This window comes from Oryctolagus cuniculus, chromosome X (assembly GCF_051225735.1).
Source record: "Oryctolagus cuniculus isolate XC-2025 breed Fujian yellow rabbit chromosome X, ASM5122573v1, whole genome shotgun sequence".
Classification (NCBI taxonomy): domain Eukaryota; kingdom Metazoa; phylum Chordata; class Mammalia; order Lagomorpha; family Leporidae; genus Oryctolagus; species Oryctolagus cuniculus.
In genome coordinates, this window is record NC_142888.1 from 102,274,415 (window position 1) to 102,290,358 (window position 15,944).

Genomic DNA, 15,944 nt, shown 5'->3' on the forward strand with positions numbered 1-15,944 from the left:
AACTGCTACTACAATGACCATAGGAAATATAATAGTTCAAGCCAGGTCTGAAGGGCTTCAGTGAACATCTTCAAAATCCTCTATGCTTAGCAGAACAAGAAATGTCACTATTGAAATGGTATATTACTAGAAATGAGACAAATTGAATTATTCTTAAATATTGAACAGAAAGTAGACAAAGCTCTTCCAGGCTAGGGAGCTCCCCAGGGCACCTGAAGTTTCAGTAGCCACAATGCATGCCTGCCTAATCCTTGATGACACAGACTTCACTCTATAGAATCTACCCCACAATATGTGCAAATACATTTATTGAGCATTTTAGTATGACAGAGATACACCATGAATTGCTACATTAGTATATATTTTCTCATCTAGTCCTCACCAAAAAGAGCCCCCAAAACTTTGAAGTAGGTAATATTTCCATTTGACAGAAAAACCAACTGAATTGTAGAGCTTCAGCTACTTGTCCAAGGACACATAGCAGGTAAATGGCAAAACTAGGGCACAAACTTGGGTCTATCTTATACCATTGCTGTTCTTAACCAATCACTGTACAGAAAACATTGTTTATTTTGATTGCATTAATATAATCATTTTTTTTTAATTTTATTTTTTTTTAACTTTTATTTAATGCGTATAAATTTCCAAAGTACGACTTATGGATTACAATGGCTTTCCCCCCATACCGTCCCTCCCACCCACAACCCTCCCCTTTCCCACTCCCTCTCCCCTTCCATTCACATCAAGATTCATTTTCGATTATCTTAATATACAGAAGATCAGCTTAGTATACATTAAGTATGGATTTCAACAGTTTGCTCCCACACAGAAACATAAAGTGAAAAATAATAGATGATTTTTTAAAATGATGATGAAATCAGAGCAGACCTATTGTCATGTTTAATCCCAGTGAGAGTCAAGTTGGGAATTGATAATTTCTTTTTTTTTTTTTTACAGAGGATCAGTTTAGTATGCATTAAGTAAGGATTTCAACAGTTTGCACCCCCATAGAAACACAAAGTGAAATATATTGTTTGAGTACTCGTTATAGCATTAAATCTCAATGTACTGCACATTAAGGATAGAGATCCTACATGAGGAGTAAGTGCACAGTGACTCCTGTTGTTGACTTTACCAATTGACACTCCTGTCTATGGCATCAGTAATCTCCCTATGCTCCAGTCATGAGTTTCCAAGGCTATGGAAGCCCTCTGAGTTCTCCGACTCTTATCTTGTTTAGACAAGCTCATGGTCAAAGTGGAGGTTCTCTCCTCCCTTCAGAGAAAGGTACCTCCTTCTTTGATGGCCTGTTCTTTCCACTGGGATCTCACTCGCAGAGATCTTTTGCCAGAGTGTCTTGGCTTTCCATGCCTGAAATACTCTCATGAGCTTTTCAGCCAGCTCCGAATGCCTTTATGGCTGATTCTGAGGCCAGAGTGCTATTTAGGACATCTGCAATTCTATGAGTCTGCTGAGATTCTCACTTCCCATGTTGGATCACTCTCCCCTTTATTTACTCCATCAGTTAGCGTTAGCAGGTACTAGACTTGTCTATGTGCTCCCTTTGACTCCCAGTCCCTTCACCATGACCAACTGTGAACTGAAACTGATCACCTGGAACAGTGAGATGGCATTGGTACATGCCACCTCGATGGGATTGAATTGGAATCCCCTGGTATGCTTCCAACTCAATATAATCATTTTTACTTTAACAAATGGTTTGACATCCCATGTGCTCTCAGAGAAAACTACACATTTTCTATCATGATGTTCTTCACTACCTTCTGTAACTCTGCCTTTTAAATAAATAAATCTTTTTTTAAAAAATAATCAAAAGAGTAGGCTTCCAGAAAGCAACATGTGTATTACTGATCTTACCCCTTGATGGTAGCTGATGGTACCATTGGTAGACATCTAACTCAAGGTGGGAAAATTATTCTGTTTGCTTAGACTTTAGTAATAGTACTAAAACATCTTGTTCATATCAGCTTCTTTCCTGCACAGAACAAATATAAACTGGGGAGCTCTATAGAGTTTTACGCCTGTCTTGTGGGTGGTGATTTGGAGAATAGTCAATCTTCAGGGACAGGGCTGCAGGAAATGTGTTCAGAAGCAAAACACGAAGTCTTGGCAATTTTTGTTTGCTTTAGTTTCATTGTGGGGTCTACAATTCTTGTCCTGTGTCCCATGAAACTTTCTTATCTCCTTTTAATAAATTTGGGTTTTTTGTTTATGCTAAGTTTGGTTTCTTTTGCCTGTAATAAGCCAGCTTAATTAGCAGTGCATCAATCTCTCCTACTAGACTATAAACTTCGAGTTGGGGCTGGCGTTGTGGCACAGTAGGTTAATCTTCCGCCTGCAGCGCCGGCATCCCATATGGGTGCCGGTTCTAGTCCCAGCTGCTGCTCTTGCAATCCAGCTCTCTGCTGTGGCCTGGGAAAGAGTAGAAGATGGACCAAGTGCTTGGGCCCTTGCACCCACGTGGGAGACCTGGAAGAAGCTCCTGGCTTCTGGTTTTGGATAGGTGCAGCTCTGGCTGTTGTGGCTATTTGGGGAGTGAACCAATGGATGGAAGACTTCTCTCTCCGTCTTTCCCTATCACTGTTTGTAACTCTACCTCTCAAATAAATAAATAAAATCTTTAAAAAAGAAACTTCAACTAGTACTCAAACAGTACTTTATACTTTGTGTTTCTGTGTGGGTGCAAACTGTTGAAATATTTACTTAGTATAAACTAAATAGATCTTCTGTATATAAAGATAATTGAAAATGAATCTTGATAAAGAATGGGATGGGAGAGGGAGTGGGAGAAGAGATAGTTGCGGGTGGGAGGGAGGTTATGGGGGGAAAATCTGCTATAATACAAAAGTTGCACTTTGGAAATTTATATTTATTAAATAAAAGTTAAAAAAAGACATTCCTCTTAAAAACAACAAAAAAATTTACTAAGGAATTAAATTGGCTTTTCAATGAAAAGTTATCACTAGTCCCATAAATCTGAATAAAATAATTCTTATTTGAAACGGTAAAAAAAAAACTTCGAGGTTGGTTATTGTGTATTATTCACCTTTCATATATCCTCAGTATCTAATGCAGAGTTTGGCAAAGAGTAGGTGGTCAATAAATATTGCCTGAACAAAAATATCACTATCATCAAGACTTTATGAATAATTTATTTGCCATTTATACTTTATTAGTTAAAGGTTACAAATTCTTTTTCTCTTCCTATTTCTCTTCATTTAGCTTCTTGGTAAACACTTTCATTTTCATGTTTTATAATTCAACGTTTTCATTCAGGCCATATGTGAAAAATACTTTCTTGAAAATTGGTTTTTCAATATTAGTTGTTGATACAGTTTTGTCCTTTAGACCAATGTAAAGACAAATGTAATTATTGATGGATACCCTAATCACTGAGGTTAATATACAAATAGAACTGTCAAGTCCTCCTAAGATATGCCCATGGATCTCTTGTCAGAGACGTGTGCTAGATGATCAAAGGTCTGACCCTGGTAGCATTTCTATCCTTATCAAAATCTCACAAGATCAGAGAAGATCCCTCAAAATATATTACCTCTCCATTTAATTTTCCCCACAGAGCAATGTAGTTCTCGTTTATTTACTGCTTATTATCCTCCAGATCCTGTGGCTAAGTATTGAAGCTATAACAATTTAATAATAATCCAGGCCCCGTCCCCAGGCAGCTTCCAGTCTAGTGTTCAATAACAAATTATCTTGAGAACAGAAAATATATAAGTCTAGCATTAGCCTGTGAAGAATGGTAATGTTCTTAGTAAGGTAAAACATGAAGCAGTAGAATGAATAAACTGTGTTGCTTGTTTTCAAAGTGTTACCCAGGTGTCAACTGGTCAAAGATCCCAGGAAGAGGTTAATTTGAGTGAATTTGCATTTTTCTAACAGATAATTAAGCACCAATACTTGTGGATGACACAGAACTACTTAAGACAAATGGGAAGGAAGAGAAACATAATGCATTAGTGTGCTGATGAATGCTATCCCTGTGATGCCCTAGAAATCCAAATCTCCTTGTGTTACCTGATGCTCTCCATTATATGTCAATACTTTCAGTCCAAGTGTTTCAGGGCTGAATTTCAGAGTTATTTATTATCATTCTGCTTGGGTTATAACTTGTCAGAAACCTAAATTCAATTAAAAGTAACCAAATAGAGATGATGGAATGAGAAAAAAAAAGCAAATATTCTGACAGGTTTGATCAATTAATGAAATTAAAGGAACAATTCCTTACAGACATAATTTTGGAAATATAATTAGGAAACCTAAGTCATACAGTGTTCTTCTAGAATAGAGAGAATTGTAAGCATCTTTAAAATCACTCTCCATCACTGAGGAACCACGCAGTCTAAATGCAGGTTTATAAAAAGAATGAAATTTTTTCATTTGATGGCATTACTGATAATTCATGACATGGATAAAATGCGATTCTAAGGCCAAGTCAGGAGCACCTGCAGGAAAAGACCAAGACCATATGCTAGGTGGCATGGGAAACTTATGATACTATGTGAACTACACTGAATTAATTGTTAGAGCCATGCAATGAAAAGAAAGGTAGCTATCAAGGAAGTCAGGAAGCCAAACCCAACTCAACTTGATTTCCAAGTCTGTCTCCATGGCAAATCAGTGTTTTCCCATTGCATTTCCCATTGTCTTGTCCCAGTTCCCCCTTTACCTATTTTTCACCAATATTCACAAAGAAGTTTTCTTGAGGAAAGCAATAAAATAATAAGCCAGTGGAGTAAGTGATCTCTGACAGGTTCATTGACCAGGCCCACGTGTTGGTTGTCAGAACGGTGGGATTCTACTTTGTGGATTGATTCTACTTTGTGGTAAGATAAAAATAATTTGTAGCCAAATATTTGGAAACACTTGCCTTGAGTAGATCCAGCTTGAGGTTCCATGTCACAGCAAACAGGAGAGAATTTAAAACCTGTAAAAGCAACATTTTCCTAATTAGTCCTTGTCTAAAGAATCTTGGATTCCTCAAATTTTAACATTAACAGCTTTATTGAAATATTACTCATATATAATAATATTCATCCTTTTAAAGCATACTGTTTCATGACTATCTTTATTTTCAGAGTTGTGCATCCATTAACTACTATCTAGAGTTATCTAGAATATTTTCATCACCCCAAAAGAAAACTCATTCCAAAGGTGTTGTAAGGATAAAATACTGGCAGAACCCAGTGTGTGTGGGGACTTACTTTGATGTTTCCACCCAGTGAATTTGCTCTACATTCCAATATCAAGAGATAATAGGAGCAATGCTGTGGCATAGTGGGTAAAGCCACCACCTGCAGTGCCAGCATCACATATGGGCACTGGTTCGAGACCCAGCTGCTCCACTTCTGATCCAGCTCTCTGCTATGGCTTGGGGAAGCAGCAGAAGATGGCTCAAGCCCTTGGGCCCCTACACCCACATGGGAGGACCTGGAGGAAGCCCTGGCTTTGGATCAGCGCAGCTCTGGCCATTGTGGCCAATTGAGGAGTGAACCAGCAAATGGAAGACCTCTCTCCCTCTCTCCCTCTCTCTCTCTCTCTCTTCGCCTCTCCTTCTCTCTCTATGTAACTCTGACTTTCAAAGTAAATAAATAAATCTTTTTAAAAAAAAGAGAGAGAGATGGGGCCGGTGCTGTGCTATAGTGGGTTAAAGCCCTGGCCTGAAGTGCTGGCATCCCATATGGGTGCCGGTTCTAAATCCCGGCTGCTCCTCTTCCGATCCAGCTCTCTGCTATGGCCTGGGAAAGCAGTATAAGATGGCCCAAGTGCTTGGGCCCCTGTACCCGCATGGGAGACCGGGAAGAAGTTCCTGGCTCCTGGCTTCAGATCAGCATAGCTCCGATGGTTGTGGTCATCTGGGGATTGAACCAGCGGATGGAAGACATTGCTCTCTGTCTCTACCTCTCTCTATAACTCTTTCAAATAAAATAAATAAATAAATAAATAAATAAAATAAATCTTTAAAACAAAGGAGAGAGATAATATGTTCTGGAAATGCAGATCTCTTACCAGTGAATTTCATGTAATTTTGGTCACTGTTTTTCCTGATTGATAGTTGAAGCCCAGAACATTCTAGTGGTCAAATGCCAAATTCTCCTAACTTCCATCCTAATGATCTTTCACATACAAGAATATGCATATGTATGTTTATACATACATATATACATATATATACAACATATATACATATATTCCCTTCTCATTTCCATACTTTATCTCCTACATTTTTTAACAAAGCCAGCAACACATTGTACATTCTTGAAAATAATGTAAAGAAAAAAGACCCAAAGGATACTTTTTGATATTATGAAGTTTTATGAATTACAATTTAGGAAGTGATATTATAATTAGTAGGCAACTACTCAATTTGATATATCCTTGTGTTCAGTTTCTCCTTTGGGCTGAGGGATGCCGGAGAGGATGGAATAGAAAAAGCTGTAGGTATAGAGCAGTTGGCTAACTCTCTACCACATGAAAAAATACTAATCAGCCATTGCTGACAGACTAGGCCTGTGGTCACAGTGTTGGGGACCTATGAAATTTAGACAAACAGAATGATAGAGAGCCTGCATTCACGTGTTTAGTAAGCATTAATGTGCTTTTTATGAAAAGGTTGTGTTCGCTAGTATGGACAGAAGAGCAGATATAAAATAAATTAACCTTTCCCCAACAAATCAAAGAGACAAAACTTTTCCTTTTCCAAAAGTTGCAGGAAAATAATGTATAATTATAACATAATGGCACTGTTGTTAGTACCTATTGTCTGGCAAATCGATATTAGCTCATGGTTTGTTTTTTAAAAATCCTCACAGACTAAAGTGGTTAATTTGAATCTGTACACTGCACAGGTCAAACTGAATCAAAATAGAAAGCACATATAATGCATTCTTGCCATACAATTATTCATCTCTTTGTTCATACATTGATGTAAAGCCAAAATGCGTGAAATGAGTACTTTCTATAATGAAGGCCATTAGGATTTCACTGGAAAATAAGGATGAAAATAAAAGGTGAGTAATAAATAAGATGTACATATTATTGCTGACTACCTGGGATTATTTCCCTTGGTTCATGAGAAATGAAAAATATTTTGTCTACCATTATAAATAAATGTCTATTTGCCAGTATATGCCTTGTTCAAGGATATCCTGATAATTTGTATTTTCATCCTGCATTTTAAATGAAAGATGAGTAGATTCAGGGAAGGATGCCAAAGCAAAGGCTAAAGAGTATATTGTCTCTCTGTTTTACTTAAGTAAATAGAAAAGATAGTTTTATTACCATTTTCCCCATCAGACTTCCTTTCATGGTCAGTGTCAGTCAAGGATAATGCAGAGTTGGCCCGGCTGGACAAACAGGAACTATGCTCTGATTTCATTCCCCTTATCCACATTCTCAGTGCATGATCAGGTGAGGCTGCACCTTCTGTCTCCGTATCCACATCAGATCCCATCTCTAGCTGGTAGCCATGCCGAGAAACACTGTGCATGTCTGTCTGGTATCCAGAGCATAGAGTGTGAGGCGTTTCACAGAATTCCATCTCTGAGAAGAAACAAAAGTCAGAGAAAAATGTAGAAGTATGAGGAAATATCCAATAAAATTCTACTTTTTGTCCCCATGCCCTCCTCCCCCATTGCTAGAAATTATATGCTCTTTAAAAAGTTAGAATTCTGGCCTTTTATTTACAGTAGCTAGGATTTGTTGCTTACTTTGCACTTCTGTAGCTTAAAATTATGTTCCTGTTGATTCTTATAAGGTTTTGGAAAAAGCATGCCCAAAATAGCTTTATAGCTATAATTTTAGGTGAACAAAATGTAACGAAATAAGTGAGTGTGGAAGAGTATTAAGTACAGAGAGCTGTCCTTTAAAAGATATTTCTCTTCTAGGAAGAATGTGCATGATCTGTGCAGCACACCTATACTTAAAATATTAAAATTATTCACTTTTCTAGAATATCATACACATTGGAGTTAAGAATAAATAATTCAGTGTGAAAACTGAGAAAAAGATATTAAGTTCAAATACATGTTTCCAAAATAACTTCCAAAACACATTAATTTAAACTCTAAAATTATGAATACTTAATATTATTTCCCATCATCTCCAAAGGAGTTTAGAGTCTACCTTATGCTGATTATTCTGCTTAATTCATGCTTTCAACAAATACATAGAAAATATTCAGTCATGTATTATATCTTGGCAGTGCTTTATGGTTTGGATTTTCCTTTCAGCTCCCTCGAAATCTTAGAATTATGAAATGTTCAACATCTGAAAGATGATGTAACAAATCCCCTCTTTGCCCACTCTAAGAAAATAAATTCCAGAGACTAGATGTTACTTGTCCATAGCCGACATCAGATTACAACAGAGCCCATTTGTCTAAGACACCATCTGGGCACAGTATCTGTGGGACACCAATGAAGCTCCATCAGCTTACTACATGAATATCAGCCATTCAGTCTTACAGGCAATTTTACATCCAATTATAGTGAGGTGTCAAAAAGGGGGAAAGATGCTTTAACAATCCCTAATAAGTTAATGAAAAATGACCACATGCCAAGACATATCATCTGAAATGTCCATGTAATACTTAGATAAGGTAATCCGGAGATGTAGTACACTATATAGGATTTTCTCAGACTGACATCAGAGTCGACAGGGTATGTCATTTGGTCAGGAAGAAGCTTAACTGAATACATCTAATCCTTAGCACATATCAATAAAATGCAAAACGTAACATGAGTTTAATTCTTCAAATACAGAAAGTTCCGGCTCTTAGGCAGAACTTCATTAAAGAGTATAGAATATGAATGTATTTTTAATTAACTAGCTTTGTGACATACAACTGACAAATAAGACTTTAACAAATTAATTCTTAATGCTTATTTAATAGCCATTAGGTGCCTAGTGCTGTGCTTTGTGAATTAGATGTCATTGGCAAATATTCTAAAGTAGGAAAATCATTTGAAAACCAACTGTTTCAGGGCACTGCTGAGTATGTTACTTAATGATTTCTGTGATAAATGTCTTTAGGAATAATTCTACTTTTCTAGTAATTTGTCTAAACTCCAAAGGAGTGATGCTTTTAAAAAAGGCATGGCTTCCACTTATGAAATATAAAACCTTATCAAATCATGCTTCTCCTTGCCATAAGGCTAAAAGTAAAATTCCATTTTGCCCAATATAAATTTAGCGATCTAGAATATTGTGATCAGTTAATATTCATGCCTCTTAATTTCACAATGTTTCATTATCCAATAGTACTGTGCAGTTGTTGCTCCAGCGACCTGGTAATGAGCCTGTCAGCTTGAAACTGTAAGAGAGGAATTTTCTATAGGCCTATATTTCCAATCTCCTCATTCCCCTAGATCAGTGGTTCTCAAACTTTCCTGCTTAAGAATCCCCTGAGGGCTCACATACATTGATGTGCCCCACCCTCATCACTGCCCTTCAGCCTTACTTTCTGTTTCTGATTTATTAGCAAGTTTGGAGGAGGTTCAGAGTATTTGCATTTTGAGTGAGTTTCCAGGTAAGGCTTCTGTTGCTCATGTAAGGAGCCTCCTTGGAAAACTTCTGCCCTGGAGATTTCTATGAAGTCAATGGGAATCCAGCAAAAAGGAGAACAGTAAGGATGCCAACTTATCTTGGCATTATCACATATTTTAGCATACCAGCTCTAATTCTGTTTGGAAGGACAGGAAACAAAGCTTTTGCTCTGAATTGCCTCCATTTATTTCCCATGGATTTAGGGCACAGAAAAAGTTAACAATTCAGAAAAAAAAGTAATAAGCCAACTATGTTGTTAGTTGCTCTTTCATTATCATTTATTTTCTTTTTAATTTTTTTTAAATTTAAGGTGAACAAATTTCATATATAGAGATTAAGGAGCATAATGATATTTCTCACCCTGCCCTCCCTCCTGCCCATGCTACCATCCTTCTTCCTCCTCCCTCTCTTATTCCTACTCTTAATTTTTACGATAATCTATTTTCAGTTTACTTGATACTCATAAGATTAACCCTACACTAACAGTTCAACAAACAGTATGAAGAAAAAAAACACTGTTCCTCAACAAGAAACAAGTGCTGTAAAACATCGAATCTCAAAATGTCAATTTCACTCTCATACATTACATTTTTTAGTACTCTGTTAGTTACCACAGATCAGGGAAAACATGGTATTTATCTTGTGGGGACTGGCTTATTTCACTAAGTATAATGGTTTCCAGTTGCATCCATTTTGTTGCAAAAGACAGAACTTCATTCTTTTTATGGCTGAGTAGTATTCCATTTGTGTATGTGTGTGTGTGTGTGTGTGTATCACAATTTCTTCATCCAGTCATCAGTTGATGGACATATGGGTTGATTCCATATCTTAGATATTGTGAATTGAGTTGCTCTTTTAATTAAAGTGGCAAAGCCAAAAATGAAGTAAAAAGAAAAAGAAAAATATTTCACTTATTTATAGTCAGTAAAGTTGATTAAATTGCCTCAATTCATTTTATTGAAAACAATGTTACCATTATGAAACATTTCCTGGGCCTGGTGCCCTGACTCACTTGGCTAATCCTCCACCTGCGGTGCCGGCATCCCATATGGGTGCTGGGTTCTAGTCCCAGTTGCTCCTCTTCCAGTCCAGCTCTGTGCTGTGGCCCGGGAAGGCAGTGGAGGATGGCCCAAGTGCTTGGGCCCTGCACCCATATGGGAGACCAGGAGGAAGTGCCTGGCTCCTGGTTTTGGATCAGCACAGCATGCCATTTGGGGAGTGAAACAACGGAGGGAAGACCTTTCTCTCTCTCTCTCTCTCTCTCTCTCTGTCTGTAACTCTACCTGTCAAATAAATAAATAAATAAATCTTTAAAAAATAAAAAAGAAATATTTCCTTAAATACATAAAAGTCTTGGTGGTGCTCAAAATTCCCATAGGATGCATTATCTATAAAGCACTTACAATGCCCCTTACGTGGTTGAATTTTTAGACTTGCACACACAACTTGTTACCTAAAATACTACATATTCCCTAGAGAAGATAAAGTTCAACCAAATTTATTATAGGTCTGTTTTTTTCCAAAAATCTAGCTATGAGAGAAATATAAGTGCAATGTCATAATATCTAAGTTTCAAATGGATAGATGGGTACCATGAGAAACTGTGTTTGAAGAGTAAACAGGGATAGAGATGTGACCAAATGAATGATATATTTGCAGCCTCACAAACATGTATTTAATTTTTCATCTAAGAAAAACCTATTTTGTAGCCTCACAAGAAGCAAAATGTGAGCAGATTAATAAAGAATTGAAATACAGTTTTTAAGATGGGAAAAAGGTTTGAAGATACACTTCACAACAAAAGTTACAGGAATGGCAATAAGCAAGTGAAAATATGCTTAGCACTATTAGTTTCCAGGAAAATTCAAACTAAAACCACCATGAGGATATCACTATATACATATTAGAATGGATTATAAAAATTCTGAGCACAGGCCGGCGCTGCGGCTCACTAGGCGAATCCTCCACCTGCAGCGCTGGCACTCTGGGTTCTAGTCCCGGTTGGGGCACTGGATTCTGTACCGGTTGTTCCTCTTCCAGGCCAGCTCCCTGCTGTGGCCCGGTAAGGCAGTGGAGGATGGCCCAAGTGCTTGGGCCCTGCACCCGCATGGGAGACCAGGAGGAAGCACCTGGCTCCTGGCTTCTGATCGGCACAGCGCACGGCCATAGCAGCCATTTGGGGGGTGAACCAACAGAAAACGAAGACCTTTCTCTCTGTCTCTCTCTCACTGTCTAACTCTGCCTGTCAAAAAAGGAAAAAATTCTGAGCACACTGAATATTGACAAGGATGTGGAGCAACTACAGTTTTGATGCAATGGTGGTGAGAAAGTAATAGAATGGTACATCCATTATAGAAACATTTTGGTACTTTTCTAAAGTTAAAGCTATTCATACCAGTAGAGTCTTTGCACTCTGGACATTCATCCTAAAGAAATGAAAACTTATCCCAACAAAAACTTATAAAAATTTTCATAACAGCTTTATTTTAATAGTTAAAAAGCAGAAATGACTCAAATGTCCAAGAACAGGTCAACGGGTAAACCAAGCAACTGTGGTATAGTCACACAATAGATTACTACTCTGTCCTGACACAGAATGAATTATTGGTGCATAACAACATAAATGGACTTTAAAACAATTACGATGAATGGAAGAAAACAAAATGTCTACAAACTGCCTGCATCCATTTATATAAAATTCTAGAAAATGCAAACCAATCTGCAGTGACAGAAAGTGAATCTGGGGTTGCCCAGGGAAGATGACAAAGGAAAAAATGGATAACAAAAGAGCACTGGGAAGTTTTGACGGTGGTCTAAAGCTCTGTTCTCATGATTGTGATGATAGTTTCATAGGTGTACACATGCCAAAGTTTTTCATATTGCACTCTTTATGTATAGCACGTGTAGTTTATTGTATTTCAACTGTACCTCTAGTTTGAGTGTACTGTATACCACTAGGAATTAATACAATGAGACTTTGAATCAGATAATTTTCACAGGGAACCAAGCTCTCAGAGCTAGGAGGAGGTCTTACTCTCTTCTCTGTGGTAGAAGAGACGACAGGTAACAGAAACAAAAAGCTAGTCAAGTGTTATGATGCTTATATCTAACCTAAGAGACAAGGAAGACTAACTGATGAATGATTTATCAGTGATCCTCTAGGGGGCACCTTAGTCTTAGGAACATAACAGTTGAAAGCCGAATTTAGGAGGGAACCTAGGGAAGGAACTGATCATTGCTGAATTTTTATCAACTAACGAATATCTTGTAGTTGGGGACCATGAAACTAAGTTGAATGTGGTGTACAGGATCACCTTAGGCCTCTACTAAAAGTAACAAATTAGGGGCTGACACTGTGGCGTAGTGGGTTGGGCTGCCACCTGCAATGCATTCCATATGAGTACCCATTTGTGTCCTGGCTGCTCCACTTCTGATCCAACTCCCTACTAATGGCCTGGGAAAAGCAGTGGAAGAAGGCCAAAGTGTTTGGAGTACTTCCACCTATGGGGTAGAACTGGATGAAGCTCCTGGCTTCAGTCTGGCCCAGCCCTGGCCAATGCAGCCATCTGGGGAGTGAACCAGCAGATGGAAGATCTCTCTTTCTCTTGCTCCCCTTCCCCCTCTTTCTCTCCTTGTAACTCTGCCTTTCAGATAAATAAAAAAAATCTTTAAAAAATACCAAATTAGTATTTTTTAAATGCTATGAAGTGCTGAATAAAATGAACTACTGTATTTTCTCTCTGAATCTAGGAGTTGATCTTCAGGTGTTCAGCCAGGAAAGGCCATTTATCAAAACTTGAAAGGGAAAGTAATAGTTATCTATATCAGCATTTTTCTGGAAATGCCATTTCTGAGTTTCTGATAAGCTCAAGACTTTATTTTTGTTAAAATTCTACCCACCCACATTCCCACTAAAAAGGGAGCTTTAGGACATCAGACTCCAAACAAATAATTGTATGTCAAGTAGTGTGATTAATCTTAGCCATGATCTAAGAAATTTGGGATATAACTTTTAAAAACTATAATCCATTTCCAAAATAAGCAAGAGTGGGAGGGGTTAAAATTTTTAGCTTTAATTAGTGATTCATAACAACCCCTATGGATGATATATGCAAAAACAGGTCTTAATAATTAGTCATGTAGTTTTTAGATGAGTCACTAACTTTCTTGGGGCCTCAGTTTCCTTATTTATAAAATATATGAGCTCAATTAGAAATCTCTAAGTAATTGCCTTATTCTAAAGCTCTATAATTATACCTTGAACCTGTTATGGCAAAATGTGGAATGGTCAATATTTTCAAATAATAAAAGAGTCAGTTATTTTAGTAAACAGGTACTATTCATAATTTTATTGTGAAGAATAATCACACATAAGATAAATAAGGTTTTGTGTCATGGTTAGCAGTCTTGCTATATTAAAGTATTGTAATAGCCTAGGTATCCACTATGAATTCTAAAACTATGGATAAGTATCTAAAATGTGAAATTTTTAAAAAGCATTAAATGAATGGTATTTATCAAACAGAAAATTAGAAGTTTACAACTTGGCTATTGTTAAATTATACCCCATGAAATAATATATAAAATTCATACAATTAAAAACATTACTGACCCACTAATCTTTAATTCATTACTAGCTCCAGAGAAAAATGCAATGGATGATTACAGTATTAAGCAAGAAATACAAAGAAAGAAAGAAATGAGCAACCCCAGACAGGAGAGAAATAATTTACACTACTGGGTACCATTTTATATATCTCAGTTTGGGGGCTTTGAAAAGAAAACGATATCAAATTGTTGAACAAATTGGTTCATGTAAGTTTGCTTAAACACAGCTTTGCTGAACACCCACTCGTTTTGAATGAAGAAAACAAAACAAAATAGTCCTCTGATTTTTCTTAGTCTTGGAAAATTAGTTCAATTTAATTTCCTCTTCTCTTGATGAAAAAGCTTTATCAAAGGCACAGTGCTATACTAAGCAGTAAGCAGAGTGAGTTAACAGGACCATGTCATGTCCTTTGGGAAGTTCCACAGGAAGCCTTTATAAAGACCCTACTGATAACAAAGCAATAAAGGCCCATCACCCAAATCTGACCTTTATTTTTCTGCTGCGGGCTCATCAACATTTCATGGGGCACAAGAAGGAAAGATGGAATACTCCCAGGTGCAAGACTGGGGCTGGCAGTTATCAGAAAAGTTAAATAAAATAACTAAGCTTTCTGAAGCCTAATCTCCTCCTCACAGTTCCAAATGCACCTACTATCTCGGCACTCAGGAGTTACCACTCATGCCTTATTTCATTTTCAAGATTTCTCCATCTGTCAGTATACTGAAAAGCATGGCAACAAATCTGGGCAGAGTTTAAAGACTGAAATATAAACATTCATACTTTGTGATCAATATTGGCTAACTGGAGACAACCCAGAACATAGTTAAAAACCCATGTTAATGTCAAAAATGATGCTCTGGGAAGAATCAGAAATTGCAAACCTGTAAAAATGGCTCAAATCACCGAAAGATATTAGAATTACAGCACAAAGTCAAAAAGCAGGGAGACGAGGTAAGAACCTGGATGAAATGAAAACAAATTCCAATCACATTTGAGGCAGATTTAAATATCCTTTACCAATCTAAATAAGGAAATTTGATGTGGTAATAACAAACTGCTATTCCTTGAGCTAATTTTCACCTTAGTGGTCAGCTCCATTTAGACTATATTCGCATAAGAGGGAGAATTTATTTTGAAGATAATTCAGACAGTACATAGCACTACAATGAAAAAGGTAGATGCCTATTCTGGTATTTGTAACGAAAGTCTAGAAAAACAATCAGAGACTAGACAAGGTAGTAGGAGGTCCTGAACAGCAGCAGAAATTTAGATCAATGAGAACCTGCGCATGTTCCCCTTATTTCAACATTTTGAACGAGACAGAGACTTCCTGGCCTAAATGAGAAATTTTCAGGGCTACTGAACACAGCAAATGCATGGTGCTCAATGGCCCTAAAAATTTCTCATTTCTTACCTGTGTTGGTCCAATTTTCTGGCTGTTCATAACGCTTTGGAGCCTGAATCCTTATTGCCAATGGTGGTCTTCCTGGTATACTTGTGTATTTCCATTATGCTCACTAAGCATGTGAAGCTGTTTGCTCAATTGTGTGTGTGTGTGTGTGTGTGTATGTGTCTGAAATTTTAAACTACATTAATCTGCTGCACAATTCCATCTAGAGGATTGAGACCAACGAGCTAAAGAGTTAAATAACCATTAAAAACATTTGTAATTGCTTCAAACACAGTCTCATGAAGGCAAACTGTGATTTCTGTAACATCTACACGTCTCTGTAATTATTTATTTTGTGAT

At 37.2% G+C, this 15,944-nt stretch overlaps 1 protein-coding gene across 6 annotated transcripts in view; it reads right to left on the bottom strand.

Annotated features, from left to right (window-relative positions):
* TENM1 (teneurin transmembrane protein 1) overlaps positions 1 to 15,944 on the bottom strand; it is an 870,866-nt gene that overhangs the window by 526,452 nt on the left and 328,470 nt on the right. For all 6 annotated transcript variants that reach the window (XM_051827790.3, XM_051827788.3, XM_051827787.3 and 3 more), the window contains 2 exons: positions 7,321 to 7,581; positions 4,910 to 4,966 (listed from right to left, as the gene is read on the bottom strand). In XM_051827790.3, the coding sequence (XP_051683750.1) occupies positions 4,910 to 4,966; positions 7,321 to 7,581 (318 nt within the window). The remainder of the gene's footprint in view (positions 1 to 4,909; positions 4,967 to 7,320; positions 7,582 to 15,944) is intronic.